This window comes from Narcine bancroftii, chromosome 8 (assembly GCF_036971445.1).
Source record: "Narcine bancroftii isolate sNarBan1 chromosome 8, sNarBan1.hap1, whole genome shotgun sequence".
Taxonomy (NCBI): Eukaryota; Metazoa; Chordata; class Chondrichthyes; order Torpediniformes; family Narcinidae; genus Narcine; species Narcine bancroftii.
The window spans coordinates 63888934-63904778 of NC_091476.1; the positions used below are offsets into that span (position 1 = coordinate 63888934).

The window sequence follows — 15845 nt, forward strand, 5'->3', positions numbered from 1 at the left end:
CCATTCTCTGTGAATGTTTGATGTAGTGTTGGACAGACGCCTTTCTCTGTGAATGTTTGCTGGAGTGTTGGACCACTTTCACTGTGAATGTTTGATGGAGAGTTGTACTCTTTTCTCAGTGAATGTTTGATGGAGTTTTGGACCCCTTGCTCTGTGATTGTTTGATGGAATGTTGGACCCCTATCTCTGTGATTGTTTGATGGAGTGTTGGAACCTATTATCGGAGATAGATTGATGGAATGTTGGACCCCATTCTCTGTGAATGTTTGATGGAGTGTTGGACCCCTATCTCTGTGAATGTTTGATGGAGTGTTGGACCTCTTTCTCTGTGAATATTTGATGGAGCCCTTTCTCTGTGAATCTTTGCTGGAGTGTTGGACCCCTTTAACTGTGAATGTTTGATGTAGTTTTGGACGCCTTTCACTGTGAATGTTTGATGGAGTGCTGGATCCCTATCTCTGTGAATGTTTGATGGAGTGTTGGAACCTATTCTCGGTGATAGATTGATGGAATGTTGGACCCCATTCTCTGTGAATGTTTGATGGAGTGTTGGACCCCTATCTCTGTGAATGTTTGATGGAGTGTTGGACCCCTTTCTCTGTGATTGTTTGATGCAGTGTTGGACCCCTATCTCTGTGAATGTTTGATGGAGTGTTGGTCCCCTTTCTCTGTGATTGTTTGATGGAGTGTTGGACCCCTATCTCTGTGATTGTTTGATGGAGTGTTGGAACCTATTCTCGGTGATAGATTGATGGAATGTTGGACCCCCATTCTTTGTGAATGTTTGATGGAGTGTTGGACCCCTATCTCTGTGAATGTTTGATGGAGTGCTGGACCCCTTTCTCTGTGAATATTTGATGGAGTGTTGGACCACTATCTCTGTGAATATTTGATGGAGTGTTGGACCCCTATCTCTGTGATTGTTTGATGGAGTGTTGGAACCCTTTCTCTGTAATGGTTTGATGGAGTGTTGGACCGCATTGTCTGTGATGATGTGATGGATTGTTGCACCCCATTGTCGGTGATAGAATGATGGAAAGTTGGACCCCTTTCTCTGTGAATGTTTGCTGGTCTCTTGGATCCCTTCCTCTGTGAATGTTTGATGGAGTGTTGGAACCCTTTCTCTGTGAATGTTTGATGGAGTGTTGGACCCCTTTCTCTGTGATCTTTTGATGGAATGTTGGACCCTATGCTCATAGTTTGATGGAGAGTTGGGCCCCATTTTCTGCAATGATTTGTTGGAGAGTTGGACAATATTCTCTGTGATGTTTCTATAGATTATTGGATCTCTTTCTATGTGATGATTTGATAGAATGTTGGACCTTATTTGCTGTGATATTTTGATGGAGTATTCCATCCCATTCCCTCTGATGGTTTGATGGAGTATTGGATCTGATTGACTTTGTTGGTTTGATGGAGTGTTGACCCAATTCTCTGTGATGATGTGATGGAGTGTTGGGCCCAGTTCAGTGATGTTTTAATGTAGTACTTGACCCCATTCTCTGTGATGTTTTCGTAGTGTTTTTGACACCATTCTCTGCGATAATTTGATGGAGTGTTGGACTCCATTCTTCGTGATAGATTGATGGAATGTTGGACCCCATTCTCTGTGAATATTTGACGGAGTGTTGGATGACATTCTCGTTGATGGTTTGATAGAGTGTTGGACACCATAATCTGTGATGTTTTGATGGAGTGTTGGACCACATTTTCTGTGATGGTTTGATGGAGATTTGGTCCGCATTTTCCTCAATGATTTGTTGGAGATTTGGACAATATTCTCTGTGATGTACTGATGGAGTATTGGAACTCAATCTATGTGATGGTTTGTTGGAATGTTGGCCCTTATTTGCACTGATATTTTGCTGGAGTGTTGGACCCCATTCCCTCTTATGGTTTGATGGAGTATTGACCCAATTATCTGTGATGGAATGTTGGGCCCAGTTCAGTGATGTTTTAATGGAGTACTTGACCCCATTCTCTGTGATGTTTTCATAGTGTGGTTGAGACCTTTCTATGTGATAGTTTGATGGAGTGTTGGACCCCATTCTCGGTGATAGATTGATGGAATGTTGGACCCCATTCTCTGTGAATGTTTGATGGAGTGTGGGACCCCTTTCTTTGTGAATGTTTGATGGAGTGTTGGAACACTTTCTCTCTGATGGTTTGATAGAGAGTTGGACTGCATTGTCTGTGATGATTTGATGGATTTTTGGACCCCATTCTCGGTGATAGAATCATGGAAAGTTGAACCATTTTCTCTGTGAATGTTTGATGGAGTGTTGTACCCCTTTTTCAATGAATGTTTAATGGAGTGTGGGACCCTTTTCACTGTGAATGTTTGATGGAGTGTTGGACCCCTTTCACTGTGAATGTTTGGCCGAGTGTTGGGCCCCATTCTCTGTATTTGTTTGACGGAGTGTTGGACTTCATAACTGTGATGGTTTGATGGAATGTTGGACCCCATTCTCTCTTGTGGTTCGATGGAGGGTTGTGCCCCATTTTCTTCAATGATTTGTTGGAGAATTGCACAATATTCTCTGTGATGTTTTGAAGAGTCTTGGATCTCTTTCTATCTGATGGTTTGATGGAATGATGGACCTTATTTGCTGTGATCTTTTGTTGGAGTGTTGGACCCCATTCCCTCTGATGGTTTGATGGAGCATTGGATATGATTGTCTTTGATGGTTTGATGGAGTGTTGACCCCTTTCTTTGTGAATGTTTGATGGAGTGTTGGAACACTTTCTCTCTAATGGTTTGATGGCGAGTTGGACGGCCTTGTCTCTGATGATTTGATGGATTTTTGGACCCCATTCTCGGTGATAGAATGATGGAAAGATGGACCCCTTTCTCTGTGAATGTTTGATGGAGTGTTGGATCCTTTCCTCTATGATTGTTTGATGGAGTGTTGGACCCCTTTCACTGTGAATATTGATGGGGAATGTTGGACGCCTTTCTCTTTGAATGTTTGCTGGAGTGTTGGACCCCTTTCACTGTGAATGTTTGATGCTGTGTTGAACCCCTTTCACTGTGAATGTTTGATGGAATGTTGGACCCCATTCTATCTTATGGTTTGATGAAGTGTAGTATCCCATTCTCCGTGATAGATTGATGGAATGTTGGACCCCAATCCCTCTGATGGTGTATTAGAACTAATTGTCTTTGATGGTTTGATGGAGTGTTGACCCAATGGTCTGTGATGGTGTGTTGGGCCCAGTTCAGTGATGTTTGAATGGAGTACTTGACCCCATTTTCTGTGGTGTTTACATAGCGTGGTTGAGACCATTCTATGTGATACTTTGATGGAGTTTTGGACTTATTCTCGGCGATAGGTTGATGGAATGTTGGACCCCATTCTCTGTGAATGTTTGATGGAGTGTTGGACGACATTCTCAGTGATGGTTTGATAGAGTGTTGGACGCCATAATCTGTGATGTTTTGATGGAGTGTTGGACCAAATTTTCTGTGATGGTTTGATGGGGAGTTGGTCCGCATTTTCCTCAATGATTTGTTGGAGATTTGGACAATATTCTCTGTGATGTACTGATGGAGTATTGGATCTCAATCTATGTGATGGTTTGATGGAATGTTGCCTCTTATTTGCACTGATATTTTGCTGGAGTGTTGGACCCCATTCCCTCTTATGATTTGATGGAGTATTGACCCAATTGTCTGTGATGGAATGTTGGGCCCAGTTCAGTGATGTTTTAATGGAGTACCTGACCCCATTCTCTGTGGTGTTTTCATAGCGTGGTTGAGACCTTTCTATGTGATAGTTTGATGGAGTGTTGGACCCCATTCTCGGTGATAGATTGATGGAATGTTGGACCCCATTCTCTGTGAATATTTGATGGAGTGTGGGACCCCTTTCTTTGTGAATGTTTGATGGAGTGTTGGAACACTTTCTCTCTGATGGTTTGATGGAGAGTTGGACCGCATTGTCTGTGATGATTTGATGGATTTTTGGACCCCATTCTCGGTGATAGAATCATGGAAAGTTGAACCCTTTTCTACGTGAATGTTTGATGGAGTGTTTTACCCCTTTTTCTATGAATGTTTCATGTCGTGTTGGACCCCTTTCACTGTGAATGTTTGATGGAGTGTTGGACCCCTTTCACTGTGAATGTTTAATGGAGTGTGGGACCCCTTTCACTGTGAATGTTTGATGGAGTGTTGGACCCCTATCTCTGTGAATGTTTGATGGAGTGTTGGACCCCTTTCTCTGTGAATATTTGATGGAGTGTTGGACCACTATCTCTGTGAATATTTGATGGAGTGTTGGACCCCTATCTCTGTGATTGTTTGATGGAGTGTTGGAACCTTTTCTCTATAATGGTTTGATGGAGTGTTGGACCGCATTGTCTGTGATGATGTGATGGATTGTTGCACCCCATTCTCACTGATAGAATGATGGAAAGTTGGACCCCTTTCTCTGTGAATGTTTGCTGGACTCTTGGATCCCTTCCTCTGTGAATGTTTGATGGAGTGTTGGAACCCTTTCTCTGTGATCTTTTGATGGAATGTTGGACCCTATGCTCTCTTATAGTTTGATGGAGAGTTGGGCCCCATTTTCTGCAATGATTTGTTGGAGAGTTGGACAATATTCTCTGTGATGTTTCTATAGATTATTGGATCTCTTTCTATGTGTTGGTTTTATAGAATGTTAGACCTTATTTGCTGTGATATTTTGATGGAGTGTTCCATCCCATTCCCTCTGATGGTTTGATGGAGTATTGGATCTGATTGACTTTGTTGGTTTGATGGAGTGTTGACCCAATTCTCTGTGATGACGTGATGGAGTGTTGGGCCCAGTTCAGTGATGTTTTAATGTAGTACTTGACCCCATTCTCTGTGATGTTTTCGTAGCGTTTTTGACACCATTCTCTGCGATAATTTGATGGAGTGTTGGACTCCATTCTTAGTGATAGATTGATGGAATGTTGGACCCCATTATCTGTGAATATTTGATGGAGTGTTGGACGACATTCTCAGTGATGGTTTGATAGAGTGTTGGACGCCATAATCTGTGATGTTTTGATGGAGTGTTGGACCAAATTTTCTGTGATGGTTTGATGGGGAGTTGGTCTGCATTTTCCTCAATGATTTGTTGGAGATTTGGACAATATTCTCTGTGATGTACTGATGGAGTATTGGATCTGAATCTATGTGATGGTTTGATGGAATGTCTCTTATTTGCACTGATATTTTGCTGGAGTGTTGGACCCCATTCCCTCTTATGATTTGATGGAGTATTGACCCAATTGTCTGTGATGGAATGTTGGGCCCAGTTCAGTGATGTTTTAATGGAGTACTTGACCCCATTCTCTGTGGTGTTTTCATAGCGTGGTTGAGACCTTTCTATGTGATAGTTTGATGGAGTGTTGGACCCCATTCTCGGTGATAGATTGATGGAATGTTGGACCCCATTCTCTGTGAATGTTTGATGGAGTGTGGGACCCCTTTCTTTGTGAATGTTTGATGGAGTGTTGCACCCCAATCTATCTTATGGTCTGATGAAGTGTAGGACCCCATTATCGGTGATAGATTGATGGAATGTTGGAACCCATTCTCTGTGAATGTTTGATGGAGTGTTGGACACCTTTCTCTGTGGATGTTTGGCCGAGTGTTGGGCCCCTTTCTCTGTATTTGTTTGACGGAGTGTTGGACTTCATTAACTGTGATGGTTTGATGGAATGTTGGACCACATTCTCTCTTATGGTTCGATGGAGGGTTGGGCCCCATTTTCTTCAATGATTTGTTGGAGAGTTTCACAATATTCTCTGTGATGTTTTGAAGAGTATTGGATCTCTTTCTATCTGATGGTTTGACGGAATGATGGACCTTATTTGCTGTGATCTTTTGTTGGAGTGTTGGACCCCATTCCCTCAGATGGTTTGATGGAGCATTGGATATGATTGTCTTTGATGGTTTGATGGAGTGTTCACCCCTTTCTCTGTGAATGTTTGATGGAGTGTTGAACCTCTTTCTCTGTGAATGTTTGATGGAGTGTTGGACCCCTTTCTCTGTGAATGTTTGATGGAGAGTTGAACTGCATTGTCTGTGATGATTTGATGGATTTTTGGACCCCATTCTCGGTGATAGAACAATGGAAAGATGGACCCCTTTCTCTGTGAATGTTTGATGGAGTGTTGGATCCTTTCCTCTGTGATTGTTTGATGGAGTGTTGGACCCCTTTCTCTGTGAATGTTTGATGGAATGTTGGACACCTTTCTCTTTGAATGTTTGCTGGAGTGTTGGACCCCTTTCACTGTGAATGTTTGATGCTGTGTTGGACCCCTTTCACTGTGAATGTTTGATGGAATGTTGGACCCCATTCTATCTTATGGTTTGATGAAGTGTAGGATCCCATTCTCCGTATTGATTGATGGAATGTTGGACCCCAATCCCTCTGATGGTTTGATGGAGTATTAGAACTAATTGTCTTTGATGGAGTGTTGACCCAATGGTCTGTGATGGTGTGTTGGACCCAGTTCAGTGATGTTTGAATGGAGTACTTGACCCCATTCTCTGTGGTGTTTACATAGTGTGGTTGAGACCATTCTATGTCATACTTTGATGGAGTTTTGGACCCTATTCTCGGTGATGGGTTGATGGAATGTTGGACCCCATTCTCTGTGAATGTTTGATGGAGTGTTGGACCCCTTTCTCTGTGATTGTTTGATGGAGTGTTGGACCCCTATCTCTGTGATTGTTTGATGGAGTGTTGGAACCTATTCTCGGTGATAGATTGATGGAATGTTGGACCCCATTCGCTGTGAATGTTTGATGGAGTGTTGGACCCCTATCTCTGTGAATGTTTGATGGAGTGTTGGACCCCTTTCTCTGTGAATATTTGATGGAGTGTTGGACCACTATCTCTGTGAATATTTGATGGAGTGTTGGACCCCTATCTCTGTGATTGTTTGATGGAGTGTTGGAACCTTTTCTCTATAATGGTTTGATGGAGTGTTGGACCGCATTGTCTGTGATGATGTGATGGATTGTTGCACCCCATTCTCACTGATAGAATGATGGAAAGTTGGACCCCTTTCTCTGTGAATGTTTGCTGGACTCTTGGATCCCTTCCTCTGTGAATGTTTGATGGAGTGTTGGAACCCTTTCTCTGTGATCTTTTGATGGAATGTTGGACCCTATGCTCTCTTATAGTTTGATGGAGAGTTGGGCCCCATTTTCTGCAATGATTTGTTGGAGAGTTGGACAATATTCTCTGTGATGTTTCTATAGATTATTGGATCTCTTTCTATGTGATGGTTTGATAGAATGTTGGACCTTATTTGCTGTGATATTTTGATGGAGTGTTCCATCCCATTCCCTCTGATGGTTTGATGGAGTATTGGATCTGATTGACTTTGTTGGTTTGATGGAGTGTTGACCCAATTCTCTGTGATGACGTGATGGAGTGTTGGGCCCAGTTCAGTGATGTTTTAATGTAGTACTTGACCCCATTCTCTGTGATGTTTTCGTAGTGTTTTTGACACCATTCTCTGCGATAATTTGATGGAGTGTTGGACTCCATTCTTAGTGATAGATTGATGGAATGTTGGACCCCATTCTCTGTGAATATTTGATGGAGTGTTGGACGACATTCTCAGTGATGGTTTGATAGAGTGTTGGACGCCATAATCTGTGATGTTTTGATGGAGTTTTGGACCACATTTTCTGTGATGGTTTGATGGAGAGTTGGTCCGCATTTTCCTCAATGATTTTTTGGAGATTTGGACAATATTCTCTGTGATGTACTGATGGAGTATTGGATCTCAATCTATGTGATGGTTTGATGGAATGTTGCCTCTTATTTGCACTGATATTTTGCTGGAGTGTTGGACCCCATTCCCTCTTATGATTTGATGGAGTATTGACCCAATTGTCTGTGATGGAATGTTGGGCCCAGTTCAGTGATGTTTTAATGGAGTACTTGACCCCATTCTCTGTGGTGTTTTCATAGCGTGGTTGAGACCTTTCTATGTGATAGTTTGATGGAGTGTTGGACCCCATTCTCGGTGATAGATTGATGGAATGTTGGACCCCATTCTCTGTGAATATTTGATGGAGTGTGGGACCCCTTTCTTTGTGAATGTTTGATGGAGTGTTGGAACACTTTCTCTCTGATGGTTTGATGGAGAGTTGGACCGCATTGTCTGTGATGATTTGATGGATTTTTGGACCCCATTCTCGGTGATAGAATCATGGAAAGTTGAACCCTTTTCTATGTGAATGTTTGATGGAGTGTTTTACCCCTTTTTCTATGAATGTTTCATGTCGTGTTGGACCCCTTTCACTGTGAATGTTTGATGGAGTGTTGGACCCCTTTCACTGTGAATGTTTAATGGAGTGTGGGACCCCTTTCACTGTGAATGTTTGATGGAGTGTTGGACTCCTTTCACTGTGAATGTTTGATGGAGTGTTGCACCCCAATCTATCTGATGGTCTGATGAAGTGTAGGACCCCATTATCGGTGATAGATTGATGGAATGTTGGAACCCATTCTCTGTGAATGTTTGATGGAGTGTTGGACACCTTTCTCTGTGGATGTTTGGCCGAGTGTTGGGCCCCATTCTCTGTATTTGTTTGGTGGAGTGTTGGACTTTATTAACTGTGATGGTTTGATGGAATGTTGGACCACATTCTCTCTTATGGTTCGATGGAGGGTTGGGCCCCATTTTCTTCAATGATTTGTTGGAGAGTTGCACAATATTTTCTGTGATATTTTGAAGACTATTGGATCTCTTTCTATCTGATGGTTTGATGGAATGATGGACCTTATTTGCTGTGATCTTTTGTTGGAGTGTTGGACCCCATTCCCTCTGATGGTTTGATGGAGCATTGAATATGATTGTCTTTGATGGTTTAATGGAGTGTTGACCCCTTTCTCTGTGAATGTTTGATGGAGTGTTGGACCCCTTTCTCTGTGAATGTTTGATGGAGTGTTGGACCCCTTTCTCTGTGATTGTTTGATGGAGTGTTGGACCCCTTTCTCTGTGAATGTTTGATGGAGTGTTGGACTCCTTTCTCTGTGATCTTTTGATGGAATGTTGGACCCTATGCTCTCTTATAGTTTGATGGAGAGTTGGGCCCCATTTTCTGCAATGATTTGTTGGAGAGTTGGACAATATGCTGTGTGATGTTTCTATTGATTATTGGATCTCTTTCTATGTGATGGTTTGATAGAATGTTGGACCTTATTTGCTGTGATATTTTGATGGAGTGTTCCATCCCATTCCCTCTGATGGTTTGATGGAGTATTGGATCTGATTGACTTTGTTGGTTTGATGGAGTGTTGACCCAATTCTCTGTGATGATGTGATGGAGTGTTGGGCCCAGTTCAGTGATGTTTTAATGTAGTACTTGACCCCATTCTCTGTGATGTTTTCGTAGCGTTTTTGACACCATTCCCTGCGATAATTTGATGGAGTGTTGGACTCCATTCTTAGTGATAGATTGATGGAATGTTGGACCCCATTCTCTGTGAATATTTGATGGAGTGTTGGACGACATTCTCAGTGATGGTTTGATAGAGTGTTGGACGCCATAATCTGTGATGTTTTGATGGAGTTTTGGACCACATTTTCTGTGATGGTTTGATGGAGAGTTGGTCCGCATTTTCCTCAATGATTTTTTGGAGATTTGGACAATATTCTCTGTGATGTACTGATGGAGTATTGGATATCAATCTATGTGATGGTTTGATGGAATGTTGGCCCTTATTTGCTCTGATATTTTGCTGGAGTGTTGGACCCCATTCCCTCTTATGGTTTGATGGTGTATTGACCCAATTGTCTGTGATGGAATGTTGGGCCCAGTTCAGTGATGTTTTAATGGAGTACTTGACCCCATTCTCTGTGGAGTTTTCAACGCGTGGTTGAGACTTTTCTATGTGATAGTTTGATGGAGTGTTGGACCCCATTCTCGGTGATAGATTGATGGAATGTTGGACCCCATTCTCTGTGAATGTTTGATGGAGTGTGGGACCCCTTTCTCTGTGAATGTTTGATGGAGTGTGGGACCCCTTTTTACTTTTCTGGAGACGGCTGGAATTTCCCTACTGGCCACTACTCCATCACGTGACTCCTCTCGGTTTGATGGAGTGTTGACGCCATTCTATATGATGGTGTGATGGAGCGTTGGATCTGATTGTCTTTGATGATTTGATTCAATGTTGACCCCTTTCTCTGATATAGTTTAATGGAGTGTTGGACCCCTTTCTCTGTGAATGTTTGATGGACCCCTATCTCTGTGAATGTTTGGAGTGTTGGACCCCTTTCTCTGTGAATGTTTGATGGAGTGTTGGACCGCATTGTCTGTGATGATGTGATGGATTGTTGCACCCCATTCTCACTGATAGAATGATGGAAAGTTGGACCCCTTTCTCTGTGAATGTTTGCTGGACTCTTGGATCCCTTCCTCTGTGAATGTTTGATGGAGTGTTGGAACCCTTTCTCTGTGATCTTTTGATGGAATGTTGGACCCTATGCTCTCTTATAGTTTGATGGAGAGTTGGGCCCCATTTTCTGCAATGATTTGTTGGAGAGTTGGACAATATTCTCTGTGATGTTTCTATAGATTATTGGATCTCTTTCTATGTGATGGTTTTATAGAATGTTAGACCTTATTTGCTGTGATATTTTGATGGAGTGTTCCATCCCATTCCCTCTGATGGTTTGATGGAGTATTGGATCTGATTGACTTTGTTGGTTTGATGGAGTGTTGACCCAATTCTCTGTGATGACGTGATGGAGTGTTGGGCCCAGTTCAGTGATGTTTTAATGTAGTACTTGACCCCATTCTCTGTGATGTTTTCGTAGCGTTTTTGACACCATTCTCTGCGATAATTTGATGGAGTGTTGGACTCCATTCTTAGTGATAGATTGATGGAATGTTGGACCCCATTCTCTGTGAATATTTGATGGAGTGTTGGACGACTTTCTCAGTGATGGTTTGATAGAGTGTTGGACGCCATAATCTGTGATGTTTTGATGGAGTGTTGGACCAAATTTTCTGTGATGGTTTGATGGGGAGTTGGTCTGCATTTTCCTCAATGATTTGTTGGAGATTTGGACAATATTCTCTGTGATGTACTGATGGAGTATTGGATCTCAATCTATGTGATGGTTTGATGGAATGTTGTCTCTTATTTGCACTGATATTTTGCTGGAGTGTTGGACCCCATTCCCTCTTATGATTTGATGGAGTATTGACCCAATTGTCTGTGATGGAATGTTGGGCCCAGTTCAGTGATGTTTTAATGGAGTACTTGACCCCATTCTCTGTGGTGTTTTCATAGCGTGGTTGAGACCTTTCTCTGTGAATGTGTGATGGAGTGTGGGACCCCTTTCTTTGTGAATGTTTGATGGAGTGTTGGAACACTTTCTCTCTGATGGTTTGATGGAGAGTTGGACCGCATTGTCTGTGATGATTTGATGGATTTTTGGACCCCATTCTCGGTGATACAATCATGGAAAGTTGAACCCTTTTCTATGTGAATGTTTGATGGAGTGTTTTACCCCTTTTTCTATGAATGTTTCATGGCGTGTTGGACCCCTTTCACTGTGAATGTTTGATGGAGTGTTGGACCCCAATCTATCTTATGGTCTGATGAAGTGTAGGACCCCATTATCGGTGATAGATTGATGGAATGTTGGAACCCATTCTCTGTGAATGTTTGATGGAGTGTTGGACACCTTTCTCTGTGCATGTTTGGCCGAGTGTTGGGCCCCATTCTCTGTATTTGTTTGATGGTGTGTTGGACTTCATTAACTGTGATGGTTTGATGGAATGTTGGACTACATTCTCTCTTATGGTTCGATGGAGGGTTGGGCCCCATTTTCTTCAATGATTTGTTGGAAAGTTGCACAATATTCTCTGTGATATTTTGAAGACTATTGGATCTCTTTCTATCTGATGGTTTGATGGAATGATGGACCTTATTTGCTGTGATCTTTTGTTGGAGTGTTGGACCCCATTCCCTCTGATGGTTTGATGGAGCATTGAATATGATTGTCTTTGATGGTTTAATGGAGTGTTGACCCCTTTCTCTGTGAATGTTTGATGGAGTGTTGGACCCCTTTCTCTGTGAATGTTTGATGGAGTGTTGGACCCCTTTCTCTGTGATTGTTTGATGGAGTGTTGGACCCCTTTCTCTGTGAATGTTTGATGGAGTGTTGGACCCCTTTCTCTGTGCTTTTGATGGAATGTTGGACCCTATGCTCTCTTATAGTTTGATGGAGAGTTGGGCCCCATTTTCTGCAATTATTTGTTGGAGAGTTGGACAATATGCTGTGTGATGTTTCTATTGATTATTGGATCTCTTTCTATGTGATGGTTTGATAGAATGTTGGACCTTATTTGCTGTGATATTTTGATGGAGTGTTCCATCCCATTCCCTCTGATGGTTTGATGGAGTATTGGATCTGATTGACTTTGTTGGTTTGATGGAGTGTTGACCCATTTCTCTGTGATGATGTGATGGAGTGTTGGGCCCAGTTCAGTGATGTTTTAATGTAGTACTTGACCCCATTCTCTGTGATGTTTTCGTAGCGTTTTTGACACCATTCTCTGCGATAATTTGATGGAGTGTTGGACTCCATTCTTAGTGATAGATTGATGGAATGTTGGACCCCATTCTCTGTGAACATTTGATGGAGTGTTGGACGACATTCTCAGTGATGGTTTGATAGAGTGTTGGACGCCATAATCTGTGATGTTTTGATGGAGTTTTGGACCACATTTTCTGTGATGGTTTGATGGAGAGTTGGTCCGCATTTTCCTCAATGATTTGTTGGAGATTACCTGAACACATATTATATAAATGGGACGAAAAATTGGTACAACATAGAACTTCTCCAGTATTACACCATCTCCTCAATATATGGAAGAAGATTCATGTAGAAAGAAATAAAATAAATTACCAAATACCAAAACTAATATTGACGCAAAATAAGCTACTCCCTTTTACAATAGACAACCTTGCCTTTAGAAAATGGGAAAAAAAAGGGATTAAAAGAATAGAAAATTGTTTTTCAGGAAGTAGATTCTTATCCTTTGAACAAATGAGAGATAAGTACAATATAACTGGAGATACAGCGCTGGCATATTACCAACTGAGATCCTACTTGAAAGATAAATTAGGAAGCAACTTGAGTTTACCAGAGGGAAGTAACCTTGAATATGTGATTACAGATACAATGTTAATCAAAAGATTTATAAAAAATATGTATATTAAACTGCAAGAAAAGGAAAATGAGGAAACAAATGGTAAAACTAAACAAAAATGGGAACAAGATTTAAATATAAAGATAAAAAAGGAAACATGGGAGAAGTTATGCTCTGGAACGATGAGAAATACAATAAATACGAGGCTGCGTATGATACAATATAATTGGTTACACAGACTATACATTACACCGCAAAAGTTAAATAAATGGGACCCAACAGTATCTGATAGATGTTTTCGATGTAAAAAAGAAAGGGGAACAACAATTCATGCAATCTGGACATGTGAGAGAGTAGAAAAATTTTGGGATGATCTCAATCAGATATTAAATAAAATAACAGAAAACAATATACCAAAGAATCCAGAGATCTTTCTCCTAAGTAACATAAAAAATAAAGAATTTGGAATTGACTTGGAAGATGCACAAAAAAGATTTGTCAAGATAGCCCTAGCCGTAGCAAAAAAATGTATTATGTCAACCTGGAAATTGGAAGATAATTTGAAAATACAACAATGGTATATAGAAATGAATAAATGTATTCCATTAGAAAAAATAACATATAGTTTAAGAAATAATATTGAAATATTCGAACAAGTATGGGAGCCTTACATTAAATACAATAGCGAAAACCTACCGGGAACAAACATTACCTAAGTTGATGGAAGGAGAAGAAAAGAAAAGAATGGACTCAGTAGAATTTCTGGTGTATTTTTGTTGAATGACAACATTGTCTATCTGAATTAATGCAACCTAGATTGTATACCTAAAATGGATGAGAGGGGGGGGGGGGGGTGGGGGGGTGGCTTGGGAGGAGGGAGGGGGGAGGGAGAAAAAGTCACTGTAAATGTGTGGAAAAGAAAAAGTGTATATCATGGCTATTGTGATTTATGGTGTGAAAAATAAAAAATTAAATTATAAAAAAAAAATGATTTGTTGGAGATTTGGACAATATTCTCTGTGATGTACTGATGGAGTATTGGATATCCATCTATGTGATGGTTTGATGGAATGTTGGCCCTTATTTGCTCTGATATTTTGCTGGAGTTCAAACCATTCCCTCTTATGGTTTGATGGTGTATTGACCCAATTGTCTGTGATGGAATGTTGGGCCCAGTTCAGTGATGTTTTAATGGAGTACTTGACCCCATTCTCTGTGGAGTTTTCAACGCGTGGTTGAGACCTTTCTATGTGATAGTTTGATGGAGTGTTGGACCCCATTCTCGGTGATAGATTGATGGAATATTGGACCCCATTCTCTGTGAATGTTTGATGGAGTGTGGGACCCCTTTTTACTTTTCTGGAGACGGCTGGAATTTCCCTACTGGCCACTACTCCATCACGTGACTCCTCTCGGTTTGATGGAGTGTTGACGCCATTCTATATGATGGTGTGATGGAGCGTGGATCTGATTGTCTTTGATGATTTGATTCAATGTTGACCCCTTTCTCTGAGATAGTTTAATGGAGTGTTGGACCCCTTTCTCTGTGAATGTTTGATGGAGTGTTGGACCCCTTTCTCTGTGAATGTTTGATGGACCCCTATCTCTGTGAATGTTTGGAGTGTTGGACTCCTTTCTCTGTGAATGTTTGATGGAGTGTTGGACCTCATTCTCGGTGTTCATTTGATGGAGTGTTGGGCCCATTTTCTATGATGGTTTGTTGGAGTGTTGCACCCCATTTTCTCTGATGGCTTGATGGAATGTTGGATCTGATTGTCTATGATGGTTTGATGGAGTGTTGACCCCATTCTATTTGATGGTGTGAAGGAGTGTTGAACCCTGTTCGCTGATTTTTTTATTGGAGCGCTAGAGCGATGGACCCCATTTTCTGCGATGATTTGTTGGAGAGTTGGACAATATTATCTGTGATATTTTGATGGAATATTGGACCCCTTTCTCTGTTAATGTTTGATCCCATTCTACCTTTTGTTTTGATGAAGTGTCGGACCCCATTCTCTGTGATGATTTGATGGATATTTGGACCTCCTTTCAAGATGCATTGTTGGAACAGTTCACTATATGTCTTGCTCTTAATTTCAGGATCACGTTGACCAGTGGAGTGAGTAACGAGATGCCACAGCCCGCTCCCCGCCTGAAGAAAATGCGAAGCAGTACAAGTGCGTCCATTAACCTCACACCATTGACCTGTTCAGGCTCTCTGAAGACTGCAGAACCTTCAGACCCAGTGGGGTCAACGGGTCCATTTGCACCGCCCAGTGCCATGACTCCTGGCCAGGCAGTCGAGCCCGCCGCAGCAGCCCCAGCCAACCAGCAGGAGTCTGAAACCAAAGCCATGCAGAAAGCCACTCCCACTCCACTGTCACTCAGCCCGAGGCCCGCCTCCCCCGTCAAGAGCACTCACACAGATGCCTCAGACCAGAAGGCACCAGTGACACCTTCAACTGTGAGTTATTTTTCTCTGTCTCTTTTGACATTGTAGCTCTCTGCCATCGTTAGAATGGTGAGATCCTGGTCTCTTGTTCCCTGGAACAGCACAGGAAACGGCTGACAAAGCCTGAGCTAAATGCTCCCATTTTAAGCAAAAGATTTTCTGCCCCCACCTGATCTATCTCCCTCTATACTTCAGTGTTTATCTTCAACCTTAACTGCTTCC

At 41.8% G+C, this 15845-nt stretch overlaps 1 protein-coding gene across 1 annotated transcript in view; it reads left to right on the plus strand.

Moving 5' to 3' along the window:
* Nucleotides 1-15845, plus strand: part of LOC138740774 (EH domain-binding protein 1-like) — a 381602-nt gene that overhangs the window by 322611 nt on the left and 43146 nt on the right. Inside the window, exon 9 of the mRNA XM_069893852.1 lies at nucleotides 15272-15635. Within this exon, the coding sequence (XP_069749953.1) occupies nucleotides 15272-15635 (364 nt within the window). The remainder of the gene's footprint in view (nucleotides 1-15271; nucleotides 15636-15845) is intronic.